The sequence below is a fragment of the Drosophila elegans genome, unplaced genomic scaffold (genome assembly GCF_018152505.1).
Source record: "Drosophila elegans isolate 14027-0461.03 unplaced genomic scaffold, ASM1815250v1 contig_814, whole genome shotgun sequence".
In the NCBI taxonomy this organism is placed as follows: Eukaryota; Metazoa; Arthropoda; class Insecta; order Diptera; family Drosophilidae; genus Drosophila; species Drosophila elegans.
In genome coordinates this window covers 19939329-19960346 of record NW_024546167.1, presented here as the reverse complement: position 1 = coordinate 19960346, position 21018 = coordinate 19939329, and the positions used below count along the sequence as shown (strand labels likewise).

At 37.7% G+C, this 21018-nt stretch overlaps 5 protein-coding genes across 5 annotated transcripts in view; 4 read left to right on the top strand and 1 right to left on the bottom strand.

Moving 5' to 3' along the window:
- Positions 1-224: 224 nt before the first annotated feature.
- On the top strand, positions 225-745 carry LOC108134684 (male accessory gland serine protease inhibitor). The gene is made up of 2 exons (XM_017255082.2): positions 225-336; positions 401-745. Exons 1-2 carry the CDS (start codon positions 270-272, stop codon positions 586-588), a joined length of 255 nt encoding a protein of 84 aa, XP_017110571.1. The 5' UTR covers positions 225-269; the 3' UTR covers positions 589-745.
- Positions 746-839: 94 nt separating this feature from the next.
- On the top strand, positions 840-1469 carry LOC108134685 (chymotrypsin inhibitor SCI-III-like). Its single transcript, XM_017255083.2, has 2 exons — positions 840-978; positions 1240-1469. Exons 1-2 carry the CDS (start codon positions 909-911, stop codon positions 1407-1409), a joined length of 240 nt encoding a protein of 79 aa, XP_017110572.1. The 5' UTR covers positions 840-908; the 3' UTR covers positions 1410-1469.
- Positions 1470-1928: 459 nt separating this feature from the next.
- The window catches only part of LOC108134755 (homeobox protein aristaless), a 37388-nt gene continuing 18298 nt past the window's right edge, over positions 1929-21018 (bottom strand). Inside the window, exons 3-8 of the mRNA XM_017255197.2 lie at positions 19959-20050; positions 19795-19896; positions 13721-13822; positions 12688-13271; positions 3365-3522; positions 1929-2776 (exon numbers count right to left, since the gene is read on the bottom strand). Coding sequence (XP_017110686.1) covers positions 2127-2776; positions 3365-3522; positions 12688-13271; positions 13721-13822; positions 19795-19896; positions 19959-20050 — 1688 coding nt within the window. The 3' untranslated portion in view covers positions 1929-2126. The remainder of the gene's footprint in view (positions 2777-3364; positions 3523-12687; positions 13272-13720; positions 13823-19794; positions 19897-19958; positions 20051-21018) is intronic.
- Positions 3748-4566, top strand: LOC108134757 (male accessory gland serine protease inhibitor). Its single transcript, XM_017255200.2, has 2 exons — positions 3748-3881; positions 4271-4566. The coding sequence occupies exons 1-2, from the start codon at positions 3812-3814 to the stop codon at positions 4441-4443; spliced, it is 243 nt and encodes an 80-aa protein (XP_017110689.1). The 5' UTR covers positions 3748-3811; the 3' UTR covers positions 4444-4566.
- Positions 9785-10754, top strand: LOC121467862 (accessory gland protein Acp29AB-like). Its single transcript, XM_041710393.1, has one exon. The coding sequence runs from the start codon at positions 9811-9813 to the stop codon at positions 10564-10566; it is 756 nt and encodes a 251-aa protein (XP_041566327.1). The 5' UTR covers positions 9785-9810; the 3' UTR covers positions 10567-10754.

The following is a 21018-nucleotide window of genomic DNA, read 5'->3' as shown; positions in this document are numbered from 1 at the left end:
ATCTGATTTAATCCAGATGTGAGGAAGCCACAAAATCCAAAAGGTGACCCAAACAGATTCTATAATCTAGTCTGGTACTATATATAATATTTTTTTATAGTTTTCTGAGTTAGTTTGCTGTTATCAGCTGGCTTTGTATACATAGGGACTCCATTGACCTGCTAGATAAGCCAGAGCTATTCTCCCTCCGATTTCTATATGTATACCTCTATAAAGTGGTGATGTGACAAAGACTGGACAGCCAGAGTTCAACTGGAGTTGCGTTTACAATGAAGTGTCTGGGAATTGTTGCCATTGCCATTCTGCTTAGCCTTTCTTGGGTCCAAGCTAAGCCGGGTAAGTAAGGATCTAGGTCTTAGATCTTAGATTACAAATCGATGGGTAATTCCCAATCTGATAGAAAAGTGCCGGGAGACGCCTTCTATGGCGGGAATGGCCCAGGATGGAGCTGCCTGCATGGCTTTTATGCCAGCCTGGACTTATGATGCCTCCAAAAATGCCTGTTCCGAGTTCGTTTTCGGTGGCTGTGGAGGAAACTCAAATCAGTTCTCCTCTCGAGATGAATGCGAAAAGAACTGCAAGGACTAAGCTAAATGCAAACAAAAGTTCGCATAACGGGCAAAACCCAACAATTTTGTAAACTTAAAAGCAAAACAAACAACCGGCAATCTTGTTTTGCAAAAATATACAATGAAAAGAAAAATAACAAATAAACTTTACTATAATACGAAGGTTTGTTGTATTTGTCGTTGCTTGAAATAACTCAAACATCAATCGAGGGTCAAACTCGACGATTGATAAGCGATCCGGTTTGGGCCTATATAACGTAGACAGCATTTGCGTTTATTCACAGTTTAGTTTCATCAGTCGCGCTTGAGTTCTCTGTAACCCCCAAAACTAAAATCAACATGAAATACTTTGCTGTTTTTGCGCTGCTCGTCTGCCTGTTGGGAACTGCTTTGGCGGAGCTTAAAAATCGTATGTGTTAATCAAGAAAATTTAAAAATAAATTATAAAAAGCAAAAAGAAATATTTTTTTGATTTCATATTTTTTCTAAAATTTGTTTGTCAATTTTATTTAAAAAATAATTCAAATCGTATGTATCAACAAAGAAACTTTAAAAAGTTTGTAAAAATCAAGAAAAATAAATAAACGAATTTTTTATTTTAAATTTTGCATTTCGATAATTTTTTTCGCAATTTAATTCTAATATTAATGGATTTTCAATCCATTTACAGCTGCCTGTGGTGAGACATTCGGCCAATTTGGAGCCTGCCGTGGCCGTATTGAAAAATGGACCTATCGCAAGGATACCAACGAATGCATCAAGTTCTGGTACACCGGCTGCCAAGGAAACAACAACCTATTCGAGACCAAGAGCATTTGCGAAACGACCTGCAAAAACTAAAAACCTTTTGAGAATACCCCCAAATAAAGTTACAACTTTGGTTTTGTTATCCTAATGTGATCATCTTTATTGTTTCTTTTATTAACTCGTTTAAATTTAATTAATATTGGTTTGGCGCTTACTGTAATTAGTGTCCGATTCAGTGTGATTAGGCTAGGCTATATATTTTCGATTTGTTAGCTAACTCTATATATATATGTTGTAGGTGTTTATAAATATGTATATATATTGTTTTATTTTTTTTTTTGTTATATATAGTTCATATGCATTTGCGTGTTTAATTGATATTGTTAATCATTGGAATTGTCTTCTTCGGCCGTTGCTGATTATGTTGGGTTCAATCAGGGGTTATCTTTTCTTGTCACATCTGCCAAGACCAACAACAGCTAACTATGTTTCTAATATATATATATTTCTTAATAAAGTGCTGCAATGTTATTTTTTTTTGTTACATTTTTCTTTGATTTTTTGTTTGTGTTCATATATTGCTTATTGGATTAAATTAAAGTAAAACTAGCACTTAGCCTAATATTTAACTTTTAAACTGTTTTCTGTTTATTGTTTCAAGGGTAGGGTATTTGTAAAATTTTTAGTTGGTTTGCCAAAGAAATTTCTGAAATTTGTACAATTTGTATAAATCTGAGAAATGAAGAACCCTTTCTATGAAATTTAAATTGCACAATTTTATTTGTTTATTATTTTTACTCCTTATTGTTTTTATTCCATTTTGGTTAGCACCGCATTTCCATTTAGAGATACACCTCCTGCATTTACTGCTGATCCTGGAGAGCCTTCGCCAGCTGCCACGCCCCCTAAAGGCGGCTGAGTGGGCGTGGTTGGTGGCGATAACGTAGCATGTTGCTGTTGTTGATATGCCACAGCCGATTCGGCCAGATCCAAAAGTGCCGCCGATGAACTGCCACCTGCATGGGATCCCGATCCCGATCCCGATCCCGATCCCGAACCCGGACCCAAGCCATTCATGGTCATGTCCTGCGCCTCGTGCTTCATCCTCATGGTATTGTTGTTGTTATGATTGACTACATGCTGCCCCAAGGCCGAATGATGGTGGGCAAAGGAGAGGGGTGGCAGATGAAGTCCCGGAAAAGCCAATCCTGCAGCTGCAGCCGCATGCAGCGACTGCAAGAGTGCTGCCGAATGTTCCTGAGCCTTCCGCCGCAACTCGGCCACCGAATTGGACCGCGGATCATGGCCAGATCCTTGGCCCGAGGACTTCGGCGACTCCGGCGAACTGGCCGCCGAACTGCTGCTCACCGGAATGCTCAGTGGAGCCACCACCGAGGAGCCAGGTGGCGGCGGCGGTTTCAGGGAGCAGCACGAGCACAGGCTCTGGAAGGGCGAAACACCTGAAACGAGGCACACAAAAAATAATATACATATTAAATAAATATATTTATATACTAATTATACATTAGAACTAAGATGACTCATTTAATTTCATGAACACATTTTTCTAAACAATTTTTCTTTATGGTCCTTCAAATGAGTTTGAGTGATATAGTAATAATGTAAATTCTTTACTTTAACTATTATAAGAGATAAGTTTTATTGCTCTAAAACCATTACTTGATTTAATTGTAAAAATAGTTATTTAAAATTGCATTGCGTTCCTATTAACTGGATTAACAAATTTATTCGAATAATTATAAGCAACGAAAATAAAAAAGCACTGAATTACATTGGCTTTGATTCAATTAAGAGACTTGTTAATATTGATCAAAGAAAATATATTTTTCATCTTGTGTATGCAATATTTTATATGAAAGTCAATTTTAATCTGAACAAAGACAGCCGAATTCATTTGATTTTGATTTATCTACCAAGGGAAGCATCTGCTGCCTTTTACCCACTCCAGCTAATTTGATTAAACCGAAGTGATTTGGATTGATTTTGTCACTGATCGATTGACCGGAGGTGCAGGGGGGAAAACTCACCTTTGAGTCCCGGGAAAAGCGGCTGGTGGCTGAACTGGGCGGCCAAATGGGGCGGCAGGAAAAGCGGTGGGTGGTTGGCGCTCCGCTGGGCCGCCGCTGCCGCCGCCGCTGCTGCTACGGCGCTCTGCTCACTTAAAACCGGCCGAAAACCGCAGTTGCTAAAAAATATAAAATTGAAATATAAATATAAATAATATTTCAAATATATATGTTCAATTTGGAATATTCGATAGTCATATTTCTTGGCTCAATCACTAAACTGAGGGTTTTTATTTTTGAGCGCATGTATCGCAAAATTTAAACAGATTTCGAGCAAGGGTCAATGTCGATTAATAACCGATCCGGTTTGGGCCTATATAAAGCAGGTAGCATTTCTGACCAGTAGCAGTATCGTCAGTATCATCAGTCGCTGTGGACATCTTTTAAAGTAAACTCAAAAAAATCACCATGAAATACTTGGCTGTTTTGGCTGTGCTCTTTTGTCTGTTGGGAGCTGCTATGGCCCAGCTTAAAAATCGTAAGTATTTGTTTTGTATTTATCAACAAGGTTTAAAAAAATGTGTTAGATGTGTAAAAATACAAAACCTTCACAAGTTTTCTTATCTTAAAACCCATTTCTTTTTAAGCCAGTCTTAAAGCAATAAAACACGAGTGTTAATTTTTTAACGCAAATTTTCTTTATAATAAAATAGTTATATTGCCCATAGAGCGTAAAAATTATCAAAACAATTTTTGCCATAGTAATTTTTAATAGACAAGAGTCTGAAGACATGTTAAAAACAATATTTAAATTTTAAAAAGATAAGCTAAATTCATTATTGAAAATATAAAAATGAATATAATAATTATTTTGTGAAAACTTTTATTTTATAAGAATTAATTATTAAAATATTACTAAATTTACAGCAATCTGTGGCGAGGAGTCCGCCCTTTCTGGAAGTACTTGCCGTGGACTATTAATGAAGTGGACCTATCGCAAAGATACAAATGACTGTGTTGATTTCAACTACACCGGTTGCCATGGAAATAACAACCGATTTGATAGCAAGGAGCAATGCGAGCAGTCCTGCAAAAATTAGGAATTCTATCTATGAACTACATTTTTCAAAAAAAACGAAAGTTATATTTTGTTATCCTATTTTTATAAACTATTATTTTTACATCTCCTATGTGGAGTTAATAAAATGAGAATTTAAATACAACCTAAGTCAGTGAAATTCCATTACCAATTTACTATCTCCTCAATCTACCCTCGCATTTTAGTCACTGCACCCATTTACAATTAAACTGCTTTGCATTTCGCCTGCACGCGCACATTAAACGGAACAAATTTAAAATAAAACACCACATCACACACAGCAGCCAAACAAACAAAAACAACAAACAGAGTTTTAATTAACGCTTAATTGAAATAAATTAAAACATTTTTATGCGTAATTGCATTATTATTAATAAACCTAAATATTTTGTATGTGCGAGCGGGGGAGAGTTGTTGGAATAATCAACACCCAGTTGTCATTTTTGTGACCGTTTTAATTGAATGAAATATTACGCTTAGTCGCATGTCAAGGCAAATGGTATTCCCAACGGAAAAAAACAAACACACACCCTAACCGAACAATAAAAAACATTTAATGCAATTTGAAAATTTTAATTGATAAGTGAGACAACGCTTCGTGGAATTAATAAATTCCTATGGCTCTCATAATCCCCATTAATAAAATTATAGAACATTAGGTTCTATATATACAAACACTTTTTTATTAGGAATAATTGCGTTTAATCAATGAGTGCAAAACTTGAGATGGAATTTCTTTGCTGCTCGTAATATAAAAAAAATGCAATTTCCATTTGTTCAAATTTACATTAAGCCCCGGACAACCGTTGGCAATGTGTCTAAAATTTAATAATTTCGGTGGAGAAGGTGGGCCCGTTTCTGTGGTCATAACAAATCTCTGGATATGCTAATCGAGTTGGGGGACTTTTGGGCGCGGAAAATGACAGGCAGACCTCGCGAATAGCGACCACAACCACCGGGGAAAAAAGGACCACAAACGTCGCGGCCACTGTCGCTTTTAATTCTCCTCACTTTTCACTTTTTATTATTTTTCCCTCCTCCCAGGAAGAATTCCCTCTCCATTTTCCTAAGCTCGTCATGTTTTTGGCTTTTCCTTCTCCTCCCACAATTTACCGTGATTTCTCCGAGGTTTTCTCGCTTTCTCTGGTCTTTTATTTTTGTTTTTTTTCGGTAGTTGCAAAACGTTTGTCCGCTTGAAACAGAATTTTCGATAAGGTAATTGGGTTTTTTTTTGGGTTTTCAAAATGCTTCTGTCAATTTTTTGTTTTCGCTTTGAGTTTGGCGTTGATAAGAAAAATGATTATGAGGTGAAACATGAAACTTAAGTATTTAATTTAGTCGGAGTGATTTTTTTAAAAAAAAGCTGGTTATGGAAACATTAATTTACTGACATTTTTTATTTTATCTTCCAAGTTTTGATATACTTAGAAATGATTATTATGCCAGCTTTGCTTGTAAATTGAATAGTTAGAAACTATTTCCAATTCTTGTTTCTTTAACAAGCCACTCAGTTTATGGTAAACGAAATAATTACAGGGTGAAACATGGTACTACAACATTTTATTTAAGGCAGAACTGTATGTATTAATTGTTCAATAAACAAACATGTATGTGAAAATAACTCTTCCCAATATAGTTCGAAAATTTGTAAAATTCCTATTCGCTTTAGTAAAATATCCCAGGGAAGAGCCAAATGTTTTTCTTCCATACACAAATACTATCTCTCCCCCTATTTTCACTTACCCCCTGGCCCCTAATTAAGCTTCGAGCCAAAAAAGCAAAAGTCCAAGCGGCAAAAGCGAGATGGGAAAGCTCAAATAACAGCAGCCATGGCAAAAACAACTAAGGCAAACACTCGGGCGTAGACAGACCGCCTCCCCCACCCGTTTTAGACCCCCCTCTCTCCACCCCTCTCTAGTTGCGAAAAAAGCAGTAAACTTAAATGTTTGCGTATAATTAAGCACTCATCCTTTGGTTGTAATTAAATTTTGCATGTGCACATCCAACAGATGCCTCGGACCCTCGGAGTCTGCAGCTTGGGGCTTCATTCTAGAACATCCCTCTCGTTTTTCACCCCCTCAGTATCCCCGTCTCTATTGCCCCTGATAAGCCTCTCTCTTTCACTCATGTTTTGGGGACTGGCAAAAATATGCTAATTGCTATAGGCGACTTTGCAGCACTGGAAAAAATGTTTTCTTTTAGTAAAAGCTTTTTATTTGTATTTCCATATTTCTTGATATGTAGATGTCTTGTTTTAATAAAAATATTAAGATTATTCGCCAAAAAAAAAAACACATAAAAATGTTGTTAAGATTGGAATTATTATTCTTATTTTACAAGCACTTTCATATTATGTACCCAATTTTTTTCACACTGTTAAGTGAAAAACACAAAATACATTTGAATTTTAAGGATTTCCAAGTTTGAAGTCTAAACTGACTTTTATTTTAAAGTACTAAGAACCTTCAATTGCTTGCCCCAATTTTTTCACAGTGCAAGAGGCTGAGAATAGGGGGCGTTGCCATGTCCCACGCCCACTCGTCTGCCGCCGCCTTAATTGCTATACTCATAGACCCCGACCCGCCCGACTTTTCCCTCTCCCTCTAATTAAGACATTCACGAGCTCGAGTGTTGTCGTTGAGCTCGTTAGTTAGTACATAACTTTTCCTCCGGGCAGCAGAGAACGTGAAAATATAAGGAAAATGGGGTGGGGGGAAAGGCTGGGAGACTCTGTCAATGTCAATCTTGGAAGCTCCATCTCAGTTTTCCACCTTGAGTTGCCACAAAAGTTTTTCTTAAAATTTTCGCACTTTTCGCAGATTGCATTTAGCCAAGGATAAAGTTTTCACAACTTGACATGCACATGGAAAATTCACCCCCATACTCGTTGTGTGTGTGTGTGTGTGTGTGTAATTAGTCGGGCAAACATTTTAATGCTTTACGCAATTCTAACAAATTAAACTCGAGCAATCAACACCTACACAGACTTAGCTTTCCCGATTCTGCCCCCCACACAAGTCAAACTTAATTTCCGCAAAATGTACTTTTTTCCACGAAACTTTTTGGGATACACCCCCTCATAATGCTTATTATATTAGGCTACCCGAAAAGTTTGGAAGCACGAAGGCAGCTTATTTTAATTGCATGATGAATATTAAAATATTTGCTTAATTTATTATTCAAGTACTCGCATTCGTGCGCGCAGCATAAGCGGTTTGAATATCCGCACACACCTGAATTACATGTGGAATATGGGTAGATATAAGTGTATATATGGTATAAGTGGGTACACATAATTTGGGGCCATAGATGTATGTGGATTTTCGGGGTATATTCCCACGGCCGAAATACATATTTAGTTATTTGTGCATTAAGTATCTGTGGCGGAATGCTTAAAGTAGAGTGGAGCTGGCAGATTTAACGATGCTGGCGGGTATTTAATTAACATTTTTAACTGCGAACTTATTCCAGCGAATGATTATGGATTTAGTTCGGGGACTAGAATTAGTGGAATATTACAAATGTGATGGGATTTGGTATGAGTCCTTGCATATCTATCATATTTCATTTTGAACAGATGGCTAAAACTCTTAAAATTGTTTTGAAAATCTAAATCTTGTCAAATAATATGTTAAACAATATGTAATGTAACATATATATTTTTTAGCTCAGCATTTTCCAAAAATTCAGTTTCTTAACATATGTATGCCTAAAATATTTTTGAAACTAATAACTTATACTTTTTGCACCATGCTGCACCTTAAAACAATTTTGTAAACTCCAATTAAGATTGTCTTTTATTCGCTTACTCATTGCTGCATAATTTTTGACTCTGCGCATTTTAAGTATCGGCTTGCAATAAAAAGGCGTTTAAGTGTTTTTTTTTTTGCAGTTGCATAATTTGTATAATTTGCCATTATTTTTTGGTTCCCTTGCGGGGCCATGAATAAACCCGGTTTTGCCATATATGGATGAAGCCTCCTCTTGCGTCACCAAAAACGACCTTGCCAAGCGAGACAAGTGCGTATTAATGCTTGCTAATTATTTATTTAGTTTTTGCCCAAGCTCGATTTGCATAAAATATGCGTGAGAGTAAAAGAAAATACGATGATAAATGCTTGTGATGAAACGCTTCGCTTCAGATCGAGATATGCTCCTATTGGCACATCCAGTGATGGATGGCAGGGTTCATCCGGTTCTGGGGCATTTGAATAATAATATCTCAGTATATTCGAGATTCGGAATTGATTTGGTCAACCGTTACAGCAGCAAAATCAACGGGGATTCCAAAAAAGGGAAGTCGGGTGAAATGATTCAGCAATCGAACGAAAAGCGTGCCCCTTCGCAATGGGATGTCCTTGGTTCTCGAAACTTGTATTGTTTGCCAGCCGGATCCTGTTCCTTTTTATTGTGGTGTAATGTTTGTTGTTCCAGCGCGTTGACATGTGAGAGCCAAGAGTCTTTTTTGCTTTTTTGGCCCACCCATGGCTGATGAGACCGCCCACCGATAGGGCAAAAAATAATTTAAGGGGGAGTTCTGAACCCAACCCGAAAAAAAGAAAAAATAGAAAGCAAGACCACCGCCTTTTGTGCGTTTTCAGGCTGGTGGCATATGGTTAGAGACTCTTTGCCGGCAAAAAACGACAAACGACAAACAAAACACCCTCGTTTACGCCCAATTTACTTTTCAAGTAGCTTTTTATGGCCTTGTGGCCAGGCATTTTTGAATTTCTGATCTGAGTAGCTAAAAGCAAATGGAATAACAGAGTTAATAATCTTTATAAATCGGTAATAAAAGGGAATGTAGTTGACTAGATAAAAGATTATGTTTATTTTTAAAGATGAATGATAAAGTATAAAAGAAGAGGAATTCCAAAAATATTATATTCAGCTTCCTTTTTCTTGGCGATTGAATCGTAAATAAAGCACACTGGTAAAAAAAAGTACTCAATTTAAGTATTTTTCCCTTTAATTTTCAATCGTTTATTGTATTTAATATTAAAATTAAGTATTTAATTTAAACATTTTATATACGATTTTGAATTCAAGAGACATAAAGGAAACACTGGGTAGTTATTTGCAATCAATATTATTTTTCTCATCCAAAAAGTAATTTAACTATGTTGAGTTTTTATCTGACGCATTTCAAAATGAATCTGCAAGCGTGTCTATATTTTTTCTAAACTGCATGTTTATAGCCCCAAGTTTATATTTTTTGGACAGCTAACTCCCGTTGACATATAATCTCAGTGTTGGGGTTATCTTTGGTCAAAAATATATAAAGAAATCAAATTGATAAGAGCTCACAGTCTTGTATACAAGCTGAAAAGTGGGCCCCAGTGTTTCAGTCGCCTTCTTTATCTGATCTATGTTAAATCGCCTTTACTGTTTGGGAAGTATTACAAAAATGTTAAAGCTCGGAATTGTTCTGATCTATATTTTAATTGCTGGAAGTCTAAATGATTCTATGAGTCATGCAAATAAATTTGATTATTCGGAGACCAACCAGGATCGATGGAACACCTGTAGGGATGTGATAGCAAACGACACGCTTGCAGGACAAGTGCAAATAAAAAACCAGTTGGCCGATTTGCAGGGAGATGTTACCAAAGTGACAAACTTAATACCACTGGACTTCAGCGAGAAATTGGTTAGAATGGAGACCCATTTAACAGCGCTAGAATCGAAACTGGAAACCATATTCAGCCAACTTACAGCCATACAGGAAACACTATCAATGCCGCCGGGGTTCATTCGAATCGGTTCGAGATATTTTCATATAGAAGAGAACATCAAGCAAAATTGGTACACTGCTGCATTGACCTGTCGTCAGAAGGGTGGACACTTAGCTTCCATCAGAAACCAAGAAGAACTTGTCCTGATAAGTGAAAAACTCGAGACGGAAACATTTTACTGGCTTGGCATCTTCGAACCAATAAAAAGGGGCGAATTTGCTACAGTACTTTCGAATAAGACTGCACCTTTTCTAAAGTGGCATCCCCAGGAACCCAAGTATGTGGACAGTACATTGCACTGCGTTCTTGTGAGAAATTCAGTCATGCATGTGGAAAATTGTAAAACGCCATCAAATCGTTTCATTTGCCAAGCTGATGACAAAAATTAATTTTAAAAGAAAGAAGAAAATTTGGTAAACATACTATATTAAGTGGCTAAAATTAAAATAATGAATAAAAAATCATCGTGGTAGACGTCTTAGAGTTGTGTATATGTATATCGTTTCCTCATTATAAGATTTAAAACATTTGATATATTGGGCAAACTTTAAGACAGGCAAGTGAATTATTATACTGTATTTATTCAGCAACAATTGAAATCATGAATATAAATTATAATAGCAATTTAGCTCCTTGACTTCCATAACTGCAATTATGTATATACCTAAATTATTAGAACATATAAAGTATTGGATATAATGTGACAAATTTAGGATGCATTACAAGTAGTAAGTGAAAATATCCAGGTTCATTAGTGAATAAGCCAATTACTGGACTACTTGTGTAGTTGCAAACAATCTGCGACCCCTGGAAATATCCGTTTCAGCACCCTCACTCAAACCCTCCCCTTTTTTTCGATCAGTCTGAACGATTATAAACCCAACGATCTGCTAATTGCCTGCGTGTCATTAAGCCTCCACTTACAAAGGAATTAGACAAACAAACAATAAAATTTATGGCAAGTGTCGCATTTTGTCATCAAGCTGCGACAAAAACAACTGCCGGGGAAAAAAAGTTGAGGAGAAGAGGAAGTGGAAACGAACTGCGTTTCAACCCCTGGCAAATATTTACAAATAGAGATTGCGACAAAATGCCACCCCTAAGTGGGCAGTGCCAATGTAGCCGTCTCTCTCTTTTCTCGTCGTTTAATCCCCCTAAGTTTTTTTTTTTTTTTGGCGACGATGACTAAATTAGCAGTTGATTTAGGAGGTGGAGCGGTGGATTTCTTGGGGCTGGCAGCCAGACAATGACCGCAATGAGAGCAGTAATGACATTAGATGCTTGGCCGGGTGTGCAATGCGATTCTTGACTCCCGAACCCTTGTTTTTCGCATCCTTGTTGTCCTTCACCGAGAGAAAATAGGTTGAAGAAATGGGAATGTGAACTAAATATAAGAAACAACCAATTTTAAAAGAGCTCTAGTAACTTAATTTCTAGAGTTTAAAGAATCCATCCTTAATTGCAATCGTGATTAATTTCTACAATTTTATGTTACCAGAAAGACTTAACAGTATTTTTTTACAAAAGTAAATATGAAAAAATTAAAAAAAAATTCGACTATATAATAAATGATTTTTTTCATATATATATTCTATCTTACTTCACAATTTCCTAAGTGATATATCTCCTGTCGGAAGTTCGAAATTTCAACCCATTTTAACACATTTTTTTTCCTGAGTGTCTTTATGCCATCGACTCCTGCGGTGTTCATGTCTCGATTCTCGACTTTCTGTCTTTTTCCCGTTGGATTTTCCCGACTCACGGGTTATTGAACAGGCGTGCGCAGCGGAAGGCGTTCTACTTAATGTTTTGGATGGAAAACGTTTAAATTCCATTGACGCACTTCCGGTCAGCGGATGTCGTGTGCGCCAGCGGAAACATTAAGAGAGCAGTCTCCTCCCCCCTTTATTTTTTCCCCTCCTTCGAACTTTGGAAGAAGAAAATCCTATCGTATAAAATGCCTGACCCCCCGCTAATGATGACGGTCATCATCGATATGGCCGATTTGGCCGACACGTGCAATCTCGAGGGCGAACAGTATCTAATCATCGCCATCGTCTCAGCCATATGTGGGATATGCTAGAAGGATGTTCCGGCATCCTTTAGCAGCTGGATAGACCAGAAGATAAATGACTTGGTTGATAGTGCCTCGAATTGATTTTCGCCGGAAGCTTTGATTCGTTTTTATTGGGTGGGATTGTGCAATTAGGTGAGTCTGTGTCTTAATTTAAATGCATTACTAACATTTAAAAAAAAAATGTAATGCTTTCCTAAACCAATTTGACTAATTTTTTATTATAACCGATTTTTCTACCTTTACATTTTAAAGCCCTTGTTTTTAAATAACTTTGTATTTCATTTGTAGCACCAATAGAATAAGTAAATCATTTATTTTATTTTTAAATATCTGCCGTAAATTAAAATCATTTTTATTATTAAGACTCACTTTTAGGAAGTCAGGGATGTTTTGAAACAAATTTTGAAATAAAATAGTTTATAATTCGACTTACCTCTCGCTGGCGTTGCTGGCGCCTCCAAAGTTCCCGAAGATGTGGCTGCCAAAGGCGGCCGCCGCAGCCGCCGAAGAGTGTGGCAACGGCAGTTGGGGGGCGGGCGTGGGCGTGGACGAGGCCGAGTTGTTGGCGGAGTTGGTCGGCGGCATCCTGGAGCCCGTGGTCAGGGACATGGGTCCGCCCACCTCGATGGGGGAGTCGGTGTTCCGCGAGTTCGAGGGGCTACTTGACCCCTGACCCCCTCCGCAACCGCCTCCAGCCAATGGCGTATGCTCGCGATCACGGTGCATTCCCGAGGGCGATGGCGATCCGGCACTGATGGAGCCCAGCGACTGGGAGGCGGAGTGCGGGGTGGTGGTCAGCTGATTGGAGGACAACGGACGCTCATTGTCGCTGGAATCCAGGTGCATGGCACCGCCAGGACTGCGGGAATGCGAGTGGGAATGCGAATGGGAGTGCTGCTGCTGCTCCATTTGACCATTGATCAGCGGACTATGTGACCGCTGACGAGGCGGTAACTCATCCATGTCGTCGTCTATTTCACCCGTAATGTCTGGCGAGGATTCGCGAGAGTCGTGGAGCTGCAAAAAGGAACAATCAGTATTAAGCAATCTCGTTAAGGCTAAAAATAATCACTTTTATAATTAAATTAGTATTTAATTCATTCATTCATTAATATTTAAACTAAAATAAAATAATCTGCAAGGAAAATTCTTTTGATTCGTTGTTTTTCAAAAACCAAAAAATGCAATGCTTTGCGCAGTGGTCTAAAAGTTTTCGGAAAGATAAGTTTAGGGCAACAGTACGTATGAGTGATAAAATTTAGAGCCCTTTCAATATATAACATAATTAAGGGGAATATGTTTATTTTATTTTATTTATTTAAATTTGTAAGGTGTGAATTTACTTATAATGATATTTTATAATATTTTATAAACAATTTCTAACTCTGACATTGTAAATGCCCTTTTCAAGGTGTCTACTAGGGAATGTACCCTTGTTTAAGCCTTTGATAATTTAATTTATTTACCTTATCCAGTGAGCTGCTGCTTTCACCATTTTCCCGCTTTCGCTGCTCATCCTTGAGTCGCTCCGCCTTGCGCCATTTTGCCCGGCGATTTTGGAACCAGACCTGCGGTATAGCAAAAATGGAAAACTCGAATGAAATTGAGAAAGTTGGGGCCAAATTGCCATGATATGGCCACATGTCTATTATTATTTATGCCACGGGGCATGACTCCTGCTGCAGGAGTCCTGCTGCCAGCCAATGGAAAATTGAAAAACTTTCCTTTCCGCACACTCACACACACAAAGGCAATTTTCCACCTCAGAAACTTTAACAATTTGTTGTGTGTTGAGTGTTGTGTGCCACCCTCAAAAAATGTTGGTGTTTCCCTTTTGTCCTTTCAGCCAATCTAAGATATAAACAAACAAAATCTGATTTTCAATTTTGCTAAGGAAGACAAAACAAATTTGGCCTGTAATCAGCGCTTAAATTGGGGAAAGGGGGTGTGGCACTGGGGGGCGGAATATCCCCCCACACACACCCACACATGGCTGCCTTTCTCTAATGAGGCTCAATCAAGACAATGCCCTGGCATCCTTAGGAAACACATCCTTTGGATTGCTTGCTTATGCGCGCGTGTTTCCTTTTTCGTATGCCCCCCCTTTTCCCAAATTTTCCTCACAATTTTCCCCTTTATATCACAGAATTTCCCTTACTTGCCGTTCGTTTCGTTTGCTTTTAGTTCCGGTTTGCGTTGATTCCCCAGCTTAGAGCGCCCTCTAATGGGATTTCCCTGCTCGGGCGCCATCTTGAATGAAAATCACTCTCTGTGTGTGTTTAAGTATGTGTGTGTGCGTGTAAGTAAGTTTCCTAATCAAAATTCAAATTAGACATTGTGCAGAAGTTGGCATTTTGGCTCCATTGTTGTAATCATAACGCAGCGTAAAACAATTTCAACATTATTTCGGGCCTGCAGGCAACTTATTCCACTTCTACCCACTTTGGCCGCCATGTTTCCCCAGACTTTGCTCCTGTTTTTCCCCCAGTTCCTTTTTGCTAGGCAAACAATAAATTGCGCACAATCCAACCCCCAAAAAAACTGGGAAGCCACCTCCCCACTGAGAGGTCTGAACTTTTCCAGTTTTCCTCCTTTTTTTTTTGCTGGTGGTGGTGACGCCCACCAGTTACTTAATACAATATTTATGCCATAAGCACATTACCAATAAAATATGGCTGGGTAAACTTTTTTTCTCTCTCTGTGTGAGTGTGTGTGGCTGTGTGTGTACCCTAGGGGTGAAAGAGAAGGAGACAGACAGCTGAAAAGAGAGAGGTGGAGGCCAACGATAAAAGCAGCTTCTCCTTCTGACTGCTCCTGTTATTATGACAAAAATTGAATAATGAAAAACAATTGTGTGCGTCTGCCGTCTCTTTCCCTCCGGCCATTGCCATCTCACTCTCTTCCAATCATAATTTCATGCACAATTTTGCTTTGTTTTATTACACACAGAATTTAACGTGTTTCTTATTTATTCAATTCGCTTGGCTAAGTTTCTTGATTGCCTTCTCGGAATTACTTTGGAAAATGGTTGGGGTATTGGAAGAAAACAAATATACCAGGATATTGTTTTTTTAACTTGATTTTTGAAGTTTTAAATTTGCTTTGTCATGTATTACAATTTATTTATTTTTAATTTCATTGCAAAATTTAAATATGAACATATGTATTTAGGTGCATAAGAAATATGTGGCAATGCCAAGTATACTTTTAGGGGGGCCTAAAAAGTGTCTACGTGTAGATTAATGATACTGGTAAATAAAGAATTATAAACAAAATTTAAAAAAAAAACTTTTTAACACTTTTAACTTTTTTTCAAGTTTAATAACTATAAATTTATAATTTTATAATTTTTTCTTTTTTAAGTACAGCGGAATATCTAAACAAGTTTGCTAAGAACAAGTCTTAAACCATGTCGAATTCGTTTTTATTTAATGAGCTTGTTCTTTTTTCTTACTACGACTATGATATCTGGTATCTAGTAATCAGTATGTCTTAAATGCAATTTTAAGACTCTTGTTTGTTCAGAAAAATATATCTATTACCAATACTAATAATAACCAAAATAATGACCCACTAAACATGTCGCTTTATATCAAGCAAAACGCCCAAAGCGACAAAAATTTCGCATAATTCCCGAAGAACAATGAACAAAACAATTATTCATATACCTAGTAAACATAATTTTTGCGGTTACAAGTTACAAAAACCGATTTGCCATGAAGGCGAAAACAAATAAGTAAACAAGCGGGTAGCGTAAACAATACAAAGTTGTTACACAGTGAATTACACAACAAAAATAAAACACACAAGTAAATGGAAACAATGGAAACACCACCCAAAAAGCCAGGGGAAAAGGGCGAAGATGCAGGAGGTCTTCCAGGGGGTAATTACGGACAAGTGCGCACCATTAGCTTCCGCAAACAGTTTGTCCTGTTGCCGGAACACTCAATGCAAACAACACCCAAGGACCAAAAAACCAAGGACCTCGATGACGCAGCTCAAGTGGAATGAACGAACAGATGTGTTAATATCAAACGCATTTCGCTCGGGGGCAAAACTGAACGGAACCCTTTGCAACAATAATTGGGCTACCGCAGCAGCCAACACCCCGCAGACCACCCCTTTTCAAGGTCCCCTTCCCTTGAAAATCGGAATCCCTGCTTCCCCTGAAACCGCCCATATCCTGAGGCCAACATAAGGCAGACTCTACTCGATTCGACGGCCATCAACTTGGATCAGCATTAAAGGATTACTCGAGCAAATGCAATTATTTGACAGGCAGCTCGACCGACCAGCCACCCTTTGTACACTTAAGGAAAAGGGGGAAACTTTTTTTTACATCAAAAGTCGCGGAAATAAGTAAGAAATAGAATTCTTAAAATTATTGCAATTTGCAGAATTTGTTCTGTATTGTTTTTCAATTGTCTTTTCAATTTCGTAAGAAACATTTCTTTGTGCTTGCATATTGTTTTTCAGAAATTAATTTGTATATTTTGGATATTTAAGTGATGTTTGCCAAAAGCCAATCCTGCAAAGGTCACAAAGTTATTAACAAAATGATTTAATTTTTGTTTTACTCATCCAGCAAACTAGTTGTCTTGTAAAATAGGCTTTACATATTAGGAATATACCCTTTTGTAAGAACGAGAAATTTTGTATAGTGTACTTCCATTCCTCATCATCTTCTGCGGTTTTTTTCTCTTGAACAGTTTCTCACATCGCCACTTGGGAGCACTGTGATTATAATAAATTATCAATTATTGGCATTATATGCGGTGGCAGCCCTTTTGCGGTGGTTCGAGTGGGTGGTGCCACATTTCCGATTGGGTGGCTTTATATATATAAGTGGGTGTATCCCTTTCGAATCGTCATGCTGCAGCACATTAATTCTAATCGAATTAGTTATGTATGAGGTGCGTCGTAGTCGGAAATGTGAGAATCGGTAATCGCACTGGGTTAACGACTTCATTATTTATCGCCTTAGACTGGCAAATTGATAACTATTATTTTGTGGCACAATGTGAGAGGGCTTATTGAAGATATTATTATTAATGTAGGAATGTGCCGCAAGGTATTTCATTGAAAATTGTCTAGGTAAATAGGTAGTCCATAGGGATTTGGGAAATTAATCAAACAAGTTATTTAACTATTCGCTATTTATCAAGTCACAGTGAAGTTACAGTGGAACAGTAAAAATAAATACTCTACTATTGAATTCAACATTTTTTATTATTTTCCCAACCGTTTGTAAAAACGTAAGCCACTAAAAACTCATAATTTAATGGCATGCAAATCTTTTTAAAAACATTTTCCTATGAGTAAGTTCCCTTTCATCCCCATTACCATTTGCTCCCCTATCATACCATTCAAAAATCAAATTTCCCACTCATTTATCAATCAATATCAGTTATTAGAAAGCTCTGCGGCATTAGCTCGACTTCAAAGTGCTTTGTCCTTGTCAGGTGCATACTCTATATATAGGGATATATCTCTGATCCAGCTGGGCCTCAAACATAAGCTCACTGGGATGTACATTAAGTAAATGATTTTTGCACCGAACTCGAAATGCGACAGGGAAAAGAGGGAAAAATGAAACACAGACCTTTAGCCGGGGCATCAAAAATTGACAGACGAAAAAATCCCGCGTGGAAAACGTATCGGGTTACAGGCAAGTGAGCGGCTAAACCGAAAGTCAGGGATGCTGGCGAATCAAGCGAAGTACACATAATAAATTTTATTATAAAATTTATTTCCGCTCCGCCGTTGGATGGTGCATAGCAAAAAAGGCAAAACAAAAAAAATTTGTGTCAAAATGCGGTTGGAAAATGTACCATGTACCGTGTACCGACACACCCTCATCAAAATATTTGGCATTCATTCCATTATCGAAATCCCAGACTAAGCTGTCCAGTCGAAATGTTTTTCGCTTTTTTGCCACAATTTTCACCGCAATTTCTGGACGCTGCAAACTCGGACCACAAAAGTTGGTAATAACTGACAGGTTTTTTTTTTTGCCCTGTAGAGGGTTGATTTCTTCTTTATTAACTTGTAATTTTGTTAGGACTGACAAGTACACGTGTTGGCGACAAGTGTCCCATTGTCGTATTTTCTTGTATATTTACGAATATCAAATTGTCAGGCATTTTTTATATGGCAAATTGAATTGAAAGTATCTGGTTACGCCTGGGAAAAAAAAACGCTCAGTTGAAGGCAAAATCCGCCGCTAATTGCGCCGGAAATAGAAAAATGGAGAGGATGTCGTAACGCCACCAAAGTGTTTTAATAGCCACCAAAGTGTGTGCGTGGGTGTGTTTTTCGCGACAAACGTGTCTAGTTAGTGCGGCATCCTCATTAAGTTTCTGCTTCAGTTTCAGCCTCCGTTTTCCATGTGCAATGTGCATAATTTGCTTTCGGCCTCAGAAAAACGACGTGCTCGAGTGGCCGCAGATTCGCCATTCGCCATTCCACCCACCCAAGATCTGCGAATTTTCTATGATATTTCCTCTTTCCCTCAAACTCAACGAATGTGTGGAAGTAGATCCGCTAATTGTCATTTTAATCTGACAAATGCAGCTCATATTTCCATGCAAATTGCCCTCGCACTTACCTATTTCTTTTAAACAATCTTTTCCTGACTTAATTTACATTTGAATCCGAGTGCGACTATAAGTTCTAATGTCTTTGTTTTGAATGAGAGTGAAGTGATTAAAAAAAGCTAAAATATTGTCATGTGATTTTTTATTATTACCAAAAACAAATATATTCCTAAGACACGGTTTAAAACTCTTTTGGAAATTTTCTTTAGAAGCCAGAGGCCCTCTTTTTTGTATTATTACATTTCTCCAAATAATCTTTATACTTAAACCTATTAATTGCATTCTACGTAAATGCAAATAATTAAGTTTATAAAGTTTATCTCACATTCCATAAAAAACTTGTTTCCTTTGACTACTTAACTGACTCTAAGGCACAATTTCTATCATAATTTCGAGGGCTTATGGCTTTCAGCTCCAAGCCAAGCGAAACTCTTCCCCAACTCTTATATTGAAAAACAAATTTGATTTAGCGCGGAGGTCGGAAAAAGAGGAGAGCAATTTGCTTTCCACTTTCCTTTACTTTCTTATCGTTTTTCATTTTTTTTTTTTGAATTTTCCCTGTTAACGCTTAAAAACTTTGCATATTTTGCTGCTCCGCCGGTTTCCATTGAAAATGTATATAGAAAAAATATTTTTTTAAGCAGTTATTGTATTAGGTCGGTTGGCAACATGCCAACCCAAGAACCCGTTGGTAATCCCTGTATTTTTAGGCCAGTTCAGCATGCATATGCATTATTAATCGGTTTGGGATGGGGGGGATTTTCTTTTGGAGAGAGCTGTAGGAAATCAGAGGGCTTTGATCAGGCTGCGTGACCGTTCTAGGGTTGTCCTTATGAAATTTGATATGATTTTGCCTTGCTCTTGAGTTCTGAATTTAATATTACCTAGTTTTTTCTCCTTAACTCTTCTTAATTTGCATAAATTTAGCCACATTCTTTTCTTACCTGAACCCGTGCCTCGGTCAGGTTGATTTTCATGGCCAAATCCTCGCGAGTGAACACATCCGGATAGTGAGTTTGGGCAAAGGCCGTCTCCAGCTCCTCCAGCTGTACCAAATTAAAAATTAAAAGCCATTTCCTTATTTTTTCTGCTTTTTCGCCAACTTTACCTGTTGCAGTGTGAAGGTGGTGCGATTCCGTCGCTGCTTCCGCCGGACAAAAGTCTCATCGTGTATGGCAGGATGATACGAGTAGCTGGTATCTGAGGAGAACAGATTGCGGGAAGCGAAAGGTATTAGCCGTGTGAGGTGTTGCATTAGCCAACTTAATTCAACTAGTTGCAGTGAGGGTGTAAGTGCATAAGTGCCACTAAGCTGGGATATGTCTTGCCCAGCATGGCCATGAATTAAATAGTTTACGAAGGATTTGTATTTGGAGTCTTTGGAAAAACAAGGAATATGAAAAAAATAATGCGAAACACTCTATTAGAGTAAAAATTATAACCATCAATGTGATATTAGCTGAATCAGATCTATTAAGAGTATTTTTCCAAAAAATATACTTAATATTTGTTAGTATTCTCTTCAGTTCTTTTTAGTTGAATTACAGTCAAGTTTTGACAAAAGAACAATGATATACAAGTATTTTACTTAATTTTATGAATACTTTTTTGAGTTTTACTCCAAGCCAAAGTGGTAGATATATTATTTATAGATTGAAATTCCTAACTTATTTATAGGTATAAGATGGAATTCCATTACTTTTTTCAATATCTCCAGTCAAGCCCAAGTTTTCTCTAAATTTTAAATGACCAAACTGTAACTGCCTTGGAATTCATTCATGCCAAAAGTTTTTCTCCGCTGACATGCCCTTGTTGGGGAAAACCTCTTTCCCTTTTCCTTTCCCTGCCTCCTGCATTTTCCCTTGTCCACTTGGCTATAAGCTTTTTGCTGAAAGCCAGCTGTTGCCAAAAATTGCAGGCTAATTGAATTTTCTAGCAGCAGCGCCATTTTGTATGCTACGAAATATTTTATAACTGCCTTTTGAGCCAGAAAGAGAGGCAGCGAGGAAAAGGAAAGGCGTTGACAGCCCCACTTGACCTCCGCCCCAAATTGCCCGGCTTTTCCAACCTCCCGCCTCCCGAAAATGGAAAACCAAAGTCGAAAGTCGAAAGGCGGAAACTTTGTTAGACCTTTTTTGCCTTCGTGTTGTAAAATTAATTTTCAATTT

Coding starts and splice junctions, on each gene's coding strand:
- LOC108134684 (XM_017255082.2), top strand. CDS start 270: ATGAAGTGTCTGGGAATTGTTGCCATTGCCATTCTGCTTAGCCTTTCT. Junction 337..400: donor TTGGGTCCAAGCTAAGCCGG/GTAAGTAAGGAT, acceptor CCAATCTGATAG/AAAAGTGCCGGGAGACGCCT.
- LOC108134685 (XM_017255083.2), top strand. CDS start 909: ATGAAATACTTTGCTGTTTTTGCGCTGCTCGTCTGCCTGTTGGGAACT. Junction 979..1,239: donor TTTGGCGGAGCTTAAAAATC/GTATGTGTTAAT, acceptor ATCCATTTACAG/CTGCCTGTGGTGAGACATTC.
- LOC108134757 (XM_017255200.2), top strand. CDS start 3,812: ATGAAATACTTGGCTGTTTTGGCTGTGCTCTTTTGTCTGTTGGGAGCT. Junction 3,882..4,270: donor TATGGCCCAGCTTAAAAATC/GTAAGTATTTGT, acceptor CTAAATTTACAG/CAATCTGTGGCGAGGAGTCC.
- LOC121467862 (XM_041710393.1), top strand. CDS start 9,811: ATGTTAAATCGCCTTTACTGTTTGGGAAGTATTACAAAAATGTTAAAG.